The sequence below is a fragment of the Neofelis nebulosa genome, chromosome 12 (assembly GCF_028018385.1).
Source record: "Neofelis nebulosa isolate mNeoNeb1 chromosome 12, mNeoNeb1.pri, whole genome shotgun sequence".
Lineage (NCBI taxonomy): Eukaryota > Metazoa > Chordata > Mammalia > Carnivora > Felidae > Neofelis > Neofelis nebulosa.
In genome coordinates, this window is record NC_080793.1 from 91,544,947 (window position 1) to 91,560,795 (window position 15,849).

At 55.4% G+C, this 15,849-nt stretch overlaps 1 protein-coding gene across 2 annotated transcripts in view; it reads right to left on the bottom strand.

Annotated features, from left to right (window-relative positions):
• The window catches only part of SYK (spleen associated tyrosine kinase), an 85,872-nt gene that overhangs the window by 39,082 nt on the left and 30,941 nt on the right, over positions 1-15,849 (bottom strand). For both annotated transcript variants that reach the window (XM_058693257.1, XM_058693256.1), the window contains exons 2-3: positions 12,014-12,476; positions 9,804-9,964 (exon numbers count right to left, since the gene is read on the bottom strand). In XM_058693257.1, coding sequence (XP_058549240.1) covers positions 9,804-9,964; positions 12,014-12,430 — 578 coding nt within the window. In that variant the 5' untranslated portion in view covers positions 12,431-12,476. The remainder of the gene's footprint in view (positions 1-9,803; positions 9,965-12,013; positions 12,477-15,849) is intronic.

The following is a 15,849-nucleotide window of genomic DNA, read 5'->3' on the forward strand; positions in this document are numbered from 1 at the left end:
GGGCAGCAGACAAGCTGCTTGACAGGCCCCCCCCCACCCCATGGCAGCTGGCAGGAAACGAGGGCAGAGAAGGAAACCCACAGGCCCAACTTCTGTAGGTGGCGAGGACCAGAGGCCCGGTGACGCTAACGGCCGGCAGCTGTGAGGTATCTGCTGGCTTCAGGCAGATCCTGGGCTGGGCTATTTTTAATCTAACACGCGCGGAAAACTGGTTTGGAAGCCGAAGCGGCCCCTCCTGCTCCCCCAGAAAGCTCGCTCTGCCCCAGCACCCCCACCAGGTTTGTGGCACTGACCCCTCCCCCGCAAAGAGGGGGGGCAAAGCCTCAGCTCCCAGCTCCTCTCCTGCGCTAGGGGCCAGCCAGCCTCAGGCACGTTCGCGGAAGCCCCAGAATGTCTCTTCCCCTGTGGGTCTCTTGGAAGAAGCAAGCCGACAACACATTCGTGTTTTGCTATCACGGTGCTGTGAACTGTAGCCGGGCCGCAAAGCTGTCGCACGGCGACTCTCCTTGGTCGGAGAGCAGCAGAGGGCAGGAGAGCCCCCCGCCTCCCAGGCTGCGTGTCTCAGGCTCTGGGCTGGGCTGGCCTTGCCCCTCCCAGATGCCCAAGCCCTTGGCCCAGGAGGGGTGGCGGGGGGTGGGGGGTGGGGTGGAGGCCTGGAGCAGCTGCCCCCTTGTCCACCCTCCGACGCCTCCTAGATCGGAGGGGTTGTGTGCTGGCAATGCCCAGGCAGTGGCAGGGAGGGGAGGACCACCCCCCTGTCTGCCACCCAGGTCCTGACACGTTGTGCCATGTCTGCGGCAGACAGAACAGGACAGCAGGGCACAGCCTCCTGTGTGGCCACAGAGCCACAGAGCGTGGCTGGCTGGAGGAGATGAGGGCTGGGGTGGCCGTGTGTACCCGACGATGGCCGTGGCTGGAGCGGGCTGTCCGGACAGACTGGGAGGGCTCGCCCCTCCCGTCCAGGGTAGTGACGTGCTGGACGGGACCTCGGGCCAACCGTCCACGGAAGAGGAGAGCTGGAGGGCTGGCGCCCTCCTGGTCCGCAAGAGACGCAGGGAAATGCACCTTCCGGGCACCGTCGCCTTGCATCATAGCGAAAGGAGGCACATGTACGCTCCATGCAAAGCAGGACTGGCACGGAACGCGGGTCCGCATCTGACGCCTCCGTCTCTCCCCCGGCCCGTGGAACCGGGTCATGCCCCTCCTCTCAGCTTCACGGGCGCCTTGGTCGGATCAACGGGCTGCTACTGCCATCAGCCCACAGCCCTTTGAACGTTTACTTTAGACAGGCCGTGCCGCGACGCTGACTCGGACCCACAGAGCCACACGTGTCAAACAACGTGGTGTCCCTTGACCGCTGATGGGGGCACCGGACGGTCACTGCAGCACGTGGGGCTGGGGGCCAGCCACACCCGATCTCACTCATCAGCGGACAAGGGCAAGGGCTTTCCTAAACCCACACCCTGCTTTTCAAACTTAAGTATATAACAAGAAGGGAGGTGGAGCCTGAGCTGGGGAAAGGGGGCAGTAAATAAGAAGAGCGACAACAAAAATGTGGGTTTGGTGTAAGGGCAAATATGCTTATGGCCCTGCCGCGGACAGGGCAGCGGGGCCGCCGGACCCGAAGAAGAGATCCTCCCAGGCTCTGGGAGACAGCAGTCCCGACACAGGAGGCTCAGGATTCCCACAGGTGCATGGCGATCAAACTGAGCTCGAAAAGATCACGAAGACATACGGAAACATGAGTTAGGAGATTGAGGGCAGGGAGGGAAGGAGAGTGGAGGACACGGAGGTTTGAACCCTTAAGGACTTTCATATTGGAGTCACCGATCACTGGAAGGTTGAGCTCCCTGCGTACAAAGTGTTCAAGGAAACAAGAGGGGCAGTCGTGGGGCGCCTGGGGGGCTCGGTCTGTTGCGTGTCCCATTCCTGATTTCAGCTCAGGTAACGATCTCAGGGTTGTGAGACTGAGTCCTGCATCAGGCTCGGCACTGAGGGTGAAGCCTGCTTGAGATTCTCTCTCTCTCTCCCTCTTGCCCCTCCCCACTCTCGCTCTCTTTCTCTCTCTCCCTCTCTCTCTAAAAATAAAGAATAAAAAAGGTGGAATTGCAAATATGACCAAGTGATAAAATACTCTACACATGCCCAGGAATGTTAGAGAAACCACCACCACAACAAAGAGAACTGCTAGAAATTAAAAAAAAAAAAAAAATGTCATTGGTGGGGGAAAAAAAACAGTGTTCAGTTTAAAAGCAGATTAGACACATGAAGTGCCATTTAGTGAACTGGAAGGACGGACACAAAGACATTACACAGGCCAGCACATGGAGAAAAGACGACAGAACGTGAGAAACGATACACACGATGAATTCAGAAGGTCTATGAGATGTTTAACAGGAGCCTCTGAAGGAACGAATGCTAAGAAAGAGAGTAGCAGTTGAGGAAAAAACTGGCTGAATATTTTCCAGAACTGATGGAAGAAAAGACTCCATGGTTGTAGGGAGCAGACACACGGCGACCACCTAGGCTTAACTCCGTGCACGGTACCTTGTTCGCCTCCGTAACAACTCAGACAAAACATCAGCTTCCTTCCCCGTTGTGTCATTGAGCAATCTGAGGCCAGAGAGGCAAATTAAATCACATTTGTTCCTTGTTCACAGGGAATACAAGCGTGCATCCTTATAAGCCATCTCAGTGTCTCTGACGAACGTGCCATATTGTGACTGTGTATTTCTTGAATGGCAATGAGTCGTAATTGCATTGAAAAGCATCACTAATGGGGCATCCGGGTGGCTCAGTCGGTTAAACGTCCAGCTTTGGCTCAGGTCATGATCTCGCGGTTCATGGGTTCGAGCTGACAGCTCGGAGCCTGGATCCTGCTTGGGATTCTGTGTCTCCCTCCCTTCCTGCCCCTGCCCTGCTCGTGCTCCGTCTCTCTCTCTCTCTCTCAAAAATAAATAAACATTAAAAAAAATGTAAAAAAACAATAAAAGCATCACTGATTCCTATTTCCAAAGTGAGGCCTCCACCTTGCTGGGAGACTGCACAACACTGGTCAAGGTATCATCTAATATTCAAGGGCAACAGGCCCGCCATCTGGTATCCCCAAGCTTGGGTCCGTACTAGACAAAGGCCACTCAGCTCTGAGCTGCACACCCGATTCTGGCCGGACGCAAGTCTTTTCTTCAGACGGCCACTGTCACTGAACCTCCTCGTCCCCAGTTGTGCACAGAATGCGGCGAGCCTTCGCTGGACCCTCAATGCACGTTGCTGACTGCTTTCTCTGCAGGGACTCCCACAGAGCCGTGAATGTGAGAGGCACGAGGGGGCGTGCGTGTGTGCCTAAGGGAGGGACAAGCAGGACGGGAAGGGTGTGATGGGAGGATATCGGGGGGAGGGAAGGGAAGGGAGAAAATAACGGAAGCATCACAATCTACCTGGAAATAGCTGGTAACATGAGAATGATTCTGAGTACACTGTGTGTTTCTCCTTGGAGGGGACAGGGGAGGACTGTCAGGGGCCACCTGAATTTCAGATGCGAGGCACTTAGGGGGATCAGTGGTTCTGAGGGGGCTGGAAAGGGCAAGCCACACCTCTACTCTGCACCTGCTCAGAGGCCCCCCTTTGGATCAGGAGGGGCTCCTTGTCTCTCTGACTGGCTGTCACTCCAGTCTGTGCTCTGGGCCAGGCCACGCCCAGGCCACAGTGTTGAGACTCTGCACTTTTTTCCCTTTCTGCCCTAACTCCCTTCTCCTCACTGTTCAGGGCACTTTTCAATGTCCCTTTCCCTAGGAGGACGGGGCTCGCTGAGACCCTGCTGTGAGCCCTGCACCCGTGACGATGGGGGCAGGCCATCCCTGCACTAACGGCGTTCAGAACAGGTGCGACTGAGGGGCAATGGACAGGTGCACAGAAATAAAATAAAGAACGTACTGGGTGTCAGCAGCGCCATTCGGTTACACGGGGCGACCGTGACCGATGGAGCCCCACACCCTTTGTGGCATGTCTGTCTTTCTCAGTGTGACATCTTTGGGTGTCGTGGCGAGGGCGGGGCCGGAATCAGTCTTGTTGGTCAGTCTCCATGGCCCCTGTCACAGTGCCTGGCACGTACCTGGCGGAATGCAGGAACATTCTCTTGCAAGGATGACGATTTCCATAGCTTCTTTCCGAACAGCATGCTTCTAAATGCAGTGCGATTTCCTGGCTTGCTGAGTCCCCTGACAAATCTGAAATATTACTTGTTCTTTGTAACATTAATTCAACTATTTAGGGAGCCACCATCTGTGCATTTTATTTATTTAAAGATTTTTTTCAGTGTTTATTTTTGAGACAGAGAGAGAGAGAGAGAGACAGAGTGGGAGCAGGGGAGGGGCAGAGAGAGAGGGAGACACAGAATCCGAAGCAGGTTCCAGGCTCCGAGCTGGCAGCACAGAGCCCCACAGGGGGTCAAACCCATGAACTGTGAGATCATGACCTGAGCTGAAGCCGGATGCCCAACCGACTGAGCCACCCAGGCGCCCCTCATCTGTGTATTTTAAAGGTCTCCTTGAAGTTGCTCTCGGCTTTGTAAGAACTAAAAGGACTTTAAGCCACAAATGATCAAATATTTACCCGCCTACTAAACACAAGGAAAGCGAGAATTCTACTTTTCTCCTTTTGCAGGAAATGGAACTTTTGGAGTGTTTTCTTTCTAAATACTTTACGTGATGAAATGAAGGGCATCGCACATTACATTTGGGCCCCTGTGATGTGTACTTGGGGGACGCGTGCAGGTGCCCGGGCTCCATGCTGCCTGGACCACGAGCTGAGGCCCATCCAGCCCAAGCAGGGCCCAGCAATGTGACCGCACAGCCTCAGGGTTTTGTACGATGTATAAACGATACTTAACCATGACCAGAGAAGAGCACTCTTCCTCCATTCCAACGTCCTTTCCCAAAGTCGACAATGATCCCGAAAATGTGCGCGCCTTACTAATAATGAGTTGTAAACCCAGAGGAAGGACTGCGTTTTTTCTTTTTTCCACACGTGGGAAATAATATTACTAAACTATTGTCCACGGAGGAGGCGATCAAGCATTGCACAGTTGAAAAAATGTAGAAAATAAAAGGCACTATTGAGATGTGTCAGGCAGTTGAGTAAAAAGTTACGTTACGGTTTTCTAAGTTTTGTATGTTTACTGTATTTCCCGCTTTAAAAAATGTAATTTATTGCAATTTTTTTCTTATTCTAAAAATATATTTTGTATTTTTTTTAAACAAGGATCTCCAGGGGCGCCTGGGTGGCTCAGTTGGTTAAGCGTCTGACTTCGGCTCAGGTCATGATCCCGTGGTTCGTGAGTTTGAGTCCTGCATCGGGCTCTGTGCCGACGGCTCGGAGCCTGGAGCCTGCTTCGGATTCTGTGTCTCCCTCTGTCTCTGCCCCTCCCCGACTCATGCTCTATCTCTCTCTGTCTCTCACCAATAAATAAACATTAAAAAAAAAAAACTCAAAAAAAATAAAAAGAAAAGAAGATCTTCAAACCGTATATGCTTTGGACCCCACCGATCCTGGGTCCTTCCTTTGGGGGAAGGGGGACACAAATTTTGCAAAAGAAGTTTTGTTTACCTTTTTGAACAAATTCATTTTTCAGGGAGACCTGGGCTGTGACTAATTTCTCAAAACGGCAAACCTTGTCATCATGTGAGGTTTCAGAGAGCCGAGGGGCTGCACCTTCACGAAGCCCTTGGTCCCTGGTGTCCCCAGAAGGCAGAGCCCTGACCCCCAACGCGCAGGACCGTGGCTGGGTGCTCACATGGCCTTGCCCTTATGTGTGCATGCACAGAGAACTCCAGTCTCTTTTCCTAAAAGGGCACCAATCCCATCATGGTCCACCCTCGAGACCCACGTGGTCCCGGGTAGGCTGTGTGGACAGGACACGGGACAGGGGAAAGGCTGACATTTCCCATGGACGCGCCCTGGAGCCATGCCTTGCACGGAGAGTGCGGGGTTAGGACTCAGCTGCTGGTGGTGGGGTCCCTGGACTCTCAGCCCAGAGCCATCAGGACCCTGGAGCCTCACTCTCAACTCCCACTCGCCTGACCACCTGGGGTAGGCTCCCTCGTGCCTCAGTCCCCCTTTGAAAACCAAGGACTTACACTCATGGCAGTGAGGTCCCTTCTGGCTCAAGTATTCTGCCCCCACAAATGGACTTCCCACTGTCATTCGTGAGGAGAGAAAACTGGATCTGAGTTGGCCAGTGTCCCCCAGATACGGCCTCTCTTGGTGGTTAGCAGTTCCCGGGATTTAACTTCTGCATCTTAAACCGTCATGGCAAAGATTCACAACCTCATGTAGGCCTTTTCGAAACACTTCTGCCTCTTCCTCCGTGTTTTCTAGGGGTGGCACAGGGCATGTGTTTTCCCAGGAGAGGGGTCTGGCCACGTTGAACCGTCATGTAAATCGGAGGTTCTAGAATGAACTCTCTCACTTCCCCATTTGACTCTCCATGTTATTACTTAAGCGGAAACTGCAAGCATTCGGGATTTCCCACAGGTGCCCCTTGGCCCTTGCTGCCTGTGGCCGTTCAAGACTCAAAATCAGCTTGTACGCGCAGTCCCCAAGTCGCGATGGTTCCACTTGTGAGTTTTCAGCTTTACGATGGACACAGAGTGACACTAATCCGGTAGAAACCATACTTCAGAGTTTGAAGGTGCATCTCTTCTCGGGCTGGGGATGTGAGGCAGGGTTCTCTCTGTGATGCTGGGGAGGGCGCCACGGCCCCCAGGCATCCATGCCGTCAAGATGGCAAACGAGGCGTTCAACACTGACAACGTTGATAGGTTCTGTGTGTCCCTTTCGGCCCAGTGCTCCAGAGACCACACCAGACTGTCAACACTTGACTATCAGATTGGCTTCGGTCGATGACTTAGCCCAACGGTATGTTCACGTTATGTGTTCTGAGTGCGCCCACGGCGGGCGAGGCCCAGCTATGGTGTCTGTTCAGTAGCGTAGGTATATTAAATGCATTTTCGACTTACTATATTTTCCACCTATGAAGCGTTTATCGGGACATAACCCCATCATAAGTAGAGGAGATCTGTATTTACTATTCTCCTACCAAGCGCTAGGCATTACACACAGCACACTGACATGCGCCAACTTATCCTAAATCAAGTTCATGATGCCCATTATTAAGAGCCACAAAAATTACGTTCTGTTTCTGGATCTGAGAGCCTCTTAGACTCTTGTCATTTCTGCCAGGTGCTGCCGGGAGGTCCCAGGGAGGGCAGGCTGGCCTTGGGGTCAAAGATGGGGTCATGAAGGAAACAAGTGCCCTGAGCGAGGCCGTGCGGAGGAGGTGGGGGTGTGGGAAGCACCCGGCAGGCCGCTGACTGGAGCCAGACCGTGTCCTAGAAGGGCTGGGAACAGACCCATGTAGGACAGCAGCAATGCAGAGCCATACGGCCAGCCCCGCGTGGGGCAAGTCCGGCAGCAAGACGAGGCCGGACAAGGAACCGTAAACATCGGGGGAACAGAAGGGTGACGGACGCGGCAGTGTTCATCCTGAAATCCCGCCTTCCGACTCACGGAAACACGTGCCATGGTCCCCAGCGGACACAGAGGAACCGTGCTCACGAGAAGGGCACGTGTGCACAGAAGAGACACAGAGCCCCGGCCCTGACCAGGGTGCACAGAGCACAGCACAGAGCCACGGAACGGGGCCACGCACCAGCACCCACGTCCCTGTGTCCAACAAGCATCCACACGGTTCCTGCATTCAGGCACCAGAACGCAAAAGCCCTGACGTCTGGAGAATAACGAACACCGCACTTGGGTTCAAACACACACGAACCACACAGTGTGGCCTCTGAGTGTCCGTACTCCTGCATCTCTGCATGGTCTCTTTTCTACACCCAGCCAGACGGGTCCCACCGAACCTGAGCTGAGCCCGCCCTGACACCCTCCTGAAGGTGGACAGCGCCCCCCTTCTAGCGCCCGCCAGTCCTCCCAGGCCCGGCCCTGCGGCACACGTCCACCCGCCCAGGGCACCCACACGCGTGCTCTGTCCCTTTCCTTCTGCACAGCCACCTGTTCCACGGCTCCTGTTCTACGGTTCGGTGCCTGTTTCTCCCACTGAGATGTGTGGCTCGGGAGGCAGACGGTGGCGTGCTCACTCCTCTGTCTCTAACGTGCCGAGTGGCGTCGGCATTCAGTGCCTCCCCAGCTACGGCTTCTAGTGAACACTGGTTCGCGGGCAGTAAGTCAACTGAAATGACTGGAAAGCAGCAGGAAAGACATTCTATAGGAAAACCTGGACGAGGCAGGAGAAGACCCCTAGGGAAGGGACCGGCAGCTGGCTGGGCCCTCGGCTGTCCCAGGGCAGGGCCCCTCGTCTGAGCGGGGAGCAGGCCGCCGTCTCTGACCACAGCTGTTTTCCAGCGAGCCTGGGATCAGGTGCTGGACCCGCGAGGAGAGAGGCCTCGCTCACTCTTTGGATTACACCACTCAGGACTGACTTCACGCAGGCCCATGACATTTGTGCTGGAAATGATTCCGAAGAAGACAGTAAAAGTCCAAACCTCAGGGGGAAATGAGCTGACAGGGGCCACCCGAGGAACAAATATCTCCCGCACACGATTTCTGCTGGAGGCTGCTACGGAGGCTGCTAAATCAGCATTCCAGCACCCGCTGCGTGCCGACCTGGGCTACCCCGCTCTTGTTTTCAGAATCACTTTTCAAAGAAGAGTTTTGCGTTTAAGATCGTTTTTCAAATAAGAGCTATTATAGTAAAATCTGAATAAAAAATTCTTAATAGATGTATACTCAGCAAAAACACTCCTAGTTCTAGGAACAGTTAAAAGTTGGGGCGCCTGGGTGGCGCAGTCGGTTAAGCGTCCGACTTCAGCCAGGTCACGATCTCGCGGTCCGTGAGTTCGAGCCCCGCGTCAGGCTCTGGGCTGATGGCTCGGAGCCTGGAGCCTGTTTCCGATTCTGTGTCTCCCTCTCTCTCTGCCCCTCCCCCGTTCATGCTCTGTCTCTCTCTGTCCCAAAAATAAATAAAAAATGTTGAAAAAAAAAAAAAAAAAAAAAAAAAAAGTCACCTGGGTGTGAGTGAGTACACGTGCCTGACCACGGGGCCAAGTGCCATCTGTAAGGGTCCAAGGTGAGACCGAATGACTGTCCCCTGAGGCACCCGCTTAGCACCTGAGCAGTGACAAACAGGTGGGCACGTCCCTGGCCACAGCTCCTCTGGGAATAAGGCTGACACCTGCCCAAGACAGCGCGGTGCTGTCCTTGACCCCTGACCCCGCCCCAAGGTGGCCTGAGTCTCCAGGATCCCGAGTATTGAGGCCCATCGATCCCTAAGGTTAACAAGGAAACCGTTCAAACAAGGCAGAATTCTCTTCGATTATCTGCCTCAGTGGCGCCATGTAGTTCCAAGGAAAGAGAGAAGTCAAGTCTGAGACCTTGGGGCACTGAGTGAACAAACAGTGTTTTTATTTCAGATGGATGCCCACGATCGTCACGCGCCCTATCCTGGCACGTAAAGCAAGCTCTGTGGCTGATACCATTTCTCTAACTCACGTACACCTGTGCCCGAGAAGAGTGTTCACTTTGGGCTTGGACTGGGTGACAAACGTTGGGTTACGAGCGGCATCTCTGCCTGGGAACGTCTTCACAGCGGGCCGTGTGGGTGGTGCCCTGTGATGGTGTATGAGCCCTCCCTGGAGCCACGTGGGCTCCAGGAAGGGGGAAGCCAAGTTACCCCAACAGTCCAAGCGGGCCCGTTGGTAGGAGGTGACAAGGAAGAAGACCATACTTACAAAAATTTTCCATTTGTCTTGGATCCGATCAGGACAATCTGCTCCGATTCGACCCGTGAGATTTTGCCGTGGAACCAGGGCATTTTCTCGTGGGCCGTGGTGGCGATCAGCTTCTCCAGCTGTGGTTTCTGGCTGATAATGGCCTGCTCCAGAGCCTGGCCCTGCCGCGAGGAAAAGGGGGCAGAGAGGTACTGAGTAAAAACGTGTAAAAGTCGCAGAGATCATTTCTGATCCATCTTAAGTCCTGACATGGTCATTCGTTCATTCGCCACATAAAACCAGTAAGATCCTTGTATAGGATTTAAATACCTTCAAGTATGTAAGTGACAATGCAGATTTTAGAGCCTGGCCTTTTAAAGCCGGATGGGGCTTCAGAAACCGTCCGGCATCATCTGTGAGGTGCAGAGGACAGGCCTCTTGCCCTTCATGGATCACAGCCCAGCACTGACCCCGTGGTTCTGCGTCACAGCCCGGCCCTGCCCGACACCTCAGAAGCCCTGGGATGTGGACCACAAGGGAGACGTGGTTTTCCTGTCTCCTCTGAGCTCTCACTCTGTTTGTACCTGCAGGACATGTGGCCACAGGGCATGGAGGAAAGGACCATGACAATGTGGAAAATAAAAACGGGAGGGGGCCGACGGCTGGGTGGGTTCCCTTCCCCACCGTGCTCAGTGGGCGGGGGAGAGGTTTCTCCGCAGCCGTAAATGAAGACCCCAGCGTGGATTATTGGAAGTTAGAAAGAAGACCAGAAAAAGTAAAAATAAAAATATAATGAACCCAGGGGCACCTGGGTGGCTCACTCGGTTAAGCGTCTGCCTTGGGCTCAGGTCGGGATCTAGCAGTCTGTGAGTTCGAGCCCCGAGTGGGGCTCTGTGCTGATAGCTCGGAGCCTAGAGCCTACTTCCAATTCTGTGTCTCCCTCTCTCTCTCTCTTTGCCCCTCCCCTGCTCACTCTCTCTCTCTCTCTCTCTCTCAAAAATAAACATTAAAAAAATAAAAAAATATATAATGAACCCAAACTAGGGGGTGGAAGGGAGGCGGGAAGATAGGCGGGAGCTGAGATGCAAAGTGGGTCAGACTGCACAGATGGCCTGAGAAGCAGCAGCTCTGTGTGACAGGGTGCATCCCACAGCAGCGTCCCAAACACCACCAGTCGAGGTCTGGGCGCAGGAAGAAGGCGGCCTGAAAGGGTACCGGCTGCGTGAGTCCCCTCACACGTGATATTCTGGAAAAGGCTACACTGTGGGACAGATGGCTGGTGGGGGGCTGCTGGGGGCCGGCCGGGGGAGGGGCAGCAGACCCTGATTGGGGTGGGATCCACACGGTGCGGGGTGTTGGTCAAAACCCTAGAAATGTACGTCTGACAAGGTTCGTGTTACTGTGCCTGAATGACCAGTCCACAGATCTGCTGCATCTGACTTTGCAAAAAAAAAAAAGTAAATCAGATGGCCTGGGGCACGTCCACTCCACGCTCATGACAACGACCGCACACAGAGTACTGCTCCCTGTGTGCAAGGTGACTTTGGCGCAGGTTGTATTCAAGGGCAGAAAGCAGTCACTGCACACGACCCTCAGAAAGGCTGTGCCGCACACGTCCGTGTGCAGGGGACGGCACCCCCAATGCAGGACGCGCACATCCGGGGAACGAGGGAGAAAGGGCCGAACGCACGGGGCCAAGCAGGAGACCGTCAACCAGCCCGGTGGCTCCTGATATCGGGTGCTGTTGACAGTGAGGCTGGGACTCGGCGGTCCCAGCCCCTGGGGCCTCTCCGGATGACAATTTGCCGATATGTGTGAATTGAACACATGCACCCTTCCCTGCGGCCACACCAACGAGCTCAGGGTCACCCGCCTAGAGGCTGAGAAAGATGGGCAGGGGCACGTCACTGGCAGATTACGTGCCCGTCCCCAGGGCACCGGGGACGTAAATTGCGGGGCGTGGGAGCCGGCGTCAGGGGCCAAGCCCGGGCTGCTGGAGCTCCGGCTCTGCTCGTCCGGAACGTTCTGCGACGGAGCCCCCGGAGCCGTAAAATCGGGAGCCCATCCGTGTGCGCAGAGCGACACCATCAGGTCCGCGCACACGGCTGACGCCGCGGCGACCGTCTGGAGGGGACCCGAGGGAGCCGGTGACCGGCGACCGGCATCGCCGGCAGGCGGGGTGCCCCCCGAGGAGGGGCGCTGTCCCCCAGCGGCCGGGCGCGGGCGCTCACCTGCAGGTTCCAGGTCTGCCTCACGTACTCCCGGATGAGGCTCTCCTTCAGATCCTCGAACGGGCCGGTCTTGGGCTGCACGCCGGGCGGCCGGTGGAAGGGCTTCTTGAGGAGGCAGACGAGGCCGTCGCACTCCTGGGAGTGGTAGTGGCACAGCTCGGCGGGGCTGCCGTGAGCCCTGCCGCCCGCGATGGCGTACGTGCCGTTGAGCTCGCGCTCGATGGTGTAGTGGTGCGCCTTCCTCCCATGCGCCACGGACAGCGCGAAGCCGCCCAGGTAATTGCGGCTCTGGCGCAGCAGGTACAGCCCGTCGCTCATGCCCCCCTGCACCAGGTAGTCCTCCGCCTCCTCCCGGGTGATGTTGCCAAAGAAGAAGGGCAGGTGGTTGGCGCTGTCGGCCGCCACGCCTCCCGCCATGCCGGCGCCTCCCCGCCACGGGCCGCGGGCGCACGCGGGGGTCCTCCTGGCAAGAGAAGACAGGACATCGGTCAGGACGCGAGCGGCAAGGACGGTCGCGGAACCACGGACCCTCTGGAGCCCGGGCCAGGCCCTCCCGATGGGGCCAAGAGCTCTTCCCTCCAGGGGCCTGGAGGTCCTCCTTCCAAAGGCGCCCTCTCGGCGCCGAGCCCCAAAACACAGCACGGGACAAAGGTGACCCCATTAACTTCCTCTTCCGGTCGGGACAGAGAAGTCTAAGGACACGTTGCAACGGGAAGTCTCGTTGCAAGACGGCTCAGGAGCTGGCCCAACGGCCCGCAGGTGCCCGGCCCGGCACCCTCTCCAGATGGGGACAGTCATGACGGTGACGCGGTGCAACGCAGACCTGGGTGCTGGGTCTACTACTGCGTCTCGTCTGGTAGATGGACACCAGAAGGCTGAAGGAGCAGCCACATTCACACACGTAGCACCAAGGCCGCAGGCACCTCGGCTCACGGGCCTTCGGCCTGGACAGGGGGAGGGCCAGCCGCTGCCCTGGGGCATGAAGACAGACAACCTGTCAGGGCCCCTGGCCTCGGACGCCACGCTGGCCCCTCCCTGTCCTTCTCCAGACCACATCCAGGCACTAAAGAATCCAGGATACTAAAGAAACAGTGCGGGTTCCACATTCGACGAGGACATCTGTCACCAAGACGGCACTGAGCAGACACACGCACTCCAGGAATGGAGTGGATGCTGGAGAAGAGAAGGGTCTACGCGTTGCCAATCCCCAGATACCCAAAGCAGTGTATATTTTTTTTTTTCAACGTTTTTTTAAATTTATTTTTGGGAAAGAGAGAGACAGAGCATGAACGGGGGAGGGGCAGAGAGAGAGAGGGAGACACAGAATCGGAAACAGGCTCCAGGCTCCGAGCCATCAGCCCAGAGCCCGACGCGGGGCTCGAACTCACGGACCGCGAGATCGTGACCTGGCTGAAGTCGGACGCTTAACCGACTGCGCCACCCAGGCGCCCCTAAAGCAGTGTATATTTTAACCAAAAGGGCCTGTCACGCATGGAGAATTATCTAGGCGACCCCGTCCGTACATCCGGGGAGGAAAGCGCGTGCCCCTGCACGTTGCACTCAGGTGTAGACAGTCTCACACACACACACACACCATGATGGGAGACAGCTTCTCCACCATGGGTTTTCCTACATGTCGCGACAAAACATCAGAATAACTGCCTGGGGTGCCTGGGGGGCTCAGTCGGTTGGGCAGAGCCCCTGACTCTTGGTTTCGGCTCGGGTCGTGACCTCACGGTTTGTGGGTTCAAGCCCCTCGTCAAGCTCTGTGCTGACAGCGCAGAGGCTGCTTGGGATCCTCTCTCTCACTCTCGCTGCCCCTCCCCACAAAATAAATAAACTTAAAAAAAAAAAAAAAGAATACATGCCTGACGGAGGGAACGATTTTCTCCAGGCGATGTTGCCCGATCTCCTGAGTGAGCCCCGCAAAAGACATCAGTTTTATTATAATTTAAGGATTAAATAGTCTTCTGGCTTCCTTGTCAGCACTGGACTGTTAATGATCAGTTTTTCTTCATCCACAGTTTGCTTTGTTACATACAGCCTACAGTTGCACGTGGGCTAAGAATGCCATGAACAAAAAACACCTCTGTGAAGATGTGTCTTTTGGAAGCAATTATTTCTTTTCCTATTTTTTTTTAAAGTTTATTTATTTTTGAGAGACAGAGAGCACAAGTTGAGGAGGGACAGAGAGAGAGGGAGACACAGAATCCGAAGCAGGCTCCAGGCTCTGAGCTGTCCGCACAGAGCCCGACAGGGGGCTCGAACTCACAAACCGTGGGATCATGACCTGAGCCGGAGTCGGACGCTCAACCGACTGAGCCCCCAGGCGCCCCTCAGGCACCATACTTTAAATGTGAACAAACACTTTGTAATTTACCTAAATCCCAACAACATAACAACCATTTTCAAAATTCGTCATTTGTTGCTTTGGACATGGGTGCTGGCTCTTTGGCATGTAGGGCCCTTGGAAGGAATCAGAACAAGACAGGACGGGGCAAGGCACCTGCTGGCCCGTCCCCCAGGGGAGGGTCCTACACATTCATCTCCTAGTAGGTGACTCCTTTCAGCTTTCATGGGCAGAGGGGGTGGCCTGGAGGCCTGGCTGTGCTCAGCGTTAGCAGTCCCCATCCCCTGCCCCCTGGGCTGAGCAGCCTTTTTCTGGGGGTGTGATTTGCCATAGAGGACCCTGCCTGGGGACCTCAGGGTCGACGCATTTGGCCGGTGGTGGTGGTGCGGGGTTCTGACAGCAGAGATGGCTCGTGCAAGGACAGCTTAGGGCACATTCTCGGACTATTTAATTTGCGGAACGAACAGTGTCTATGATGCCCTGTTCCTGCGCCCCCACCACCCACCCAGGGCCTTCTCCTGATCTCCAACCTCCTGTGCACAACACAGGCTGCCTGGCTCCAGCCATCGTCCCCATGAGCTCACGGCCACACGGCTGTTCTCGGCCCTGCTTTTCGGACACCAGCTCTGGCTCACTTGGCAAACCCCAAAGGCTGTGCGTCTTCACTCGGCCCTCGTCCGGGCTGCTCCCGCCACCGAACCAGGTACCCGCGGTGACCTTCCGCTGTGCACCTTCCTCCGTGTGCCCATCGACGCAGCCCCCCCTCCCCACCACCCAGCACCTGCTTCCAGGCTAAATCTGCCTTTTCTTCCGACCCCAGGGAGAGTCTGTAGCTCAAACTGTGTTTAACGCCCATCAGGATAGTTTTCTCAACAGTGCCTAGAAACACTACCTAATGGGGCGCCTGGGTGGCTCAGTCAGTTAAGGGTCCGACTTCAGCTCAGGTCACGATCTTGTGGTCCGTGAGTTTGAGCCCCGCATTGGGCTCTGGGCTGATGGCTCAGAGCCTGGAGCCTGCTTCCGATTCTGTGTCTCCCTCTCTTTCTGCCCCTCCCCCGTTCATGCTCTGTCTCTCTCTGTCTCAAAAATAAATAAACATTAAAAAAAAAAAAAAAAGAAACGCTACCTAATGCTTGCTAGTTCAATGTTCCCAGTTCTTTCTCTACATGTGCAAAACCACTTTATTCAAAAGCTCAAAACTGAGAAACAAAGAGGGCCTTTGGGAGGCCCACACCGGACCCCCTAAGCCCCCTGACCTCGGCCTGAGCACCTGCGCAGGTACCTTCCAGGGAGGTGAGGCTTCAGGGTGTTGTGTGGCCAGCTTCTCAAAACACAACAGCATCACTTGCTCCTCTGGGGCCAATTTATGACACGGGTTCAACGTGCATTTCATAATAGAAAAATGTTTCATGACACGAAATCCTATTTTGTGATGCCTGGGGCAGCACCTCCCCCTTTGCTGATTAATTCCTGCCCCCTATGGTTC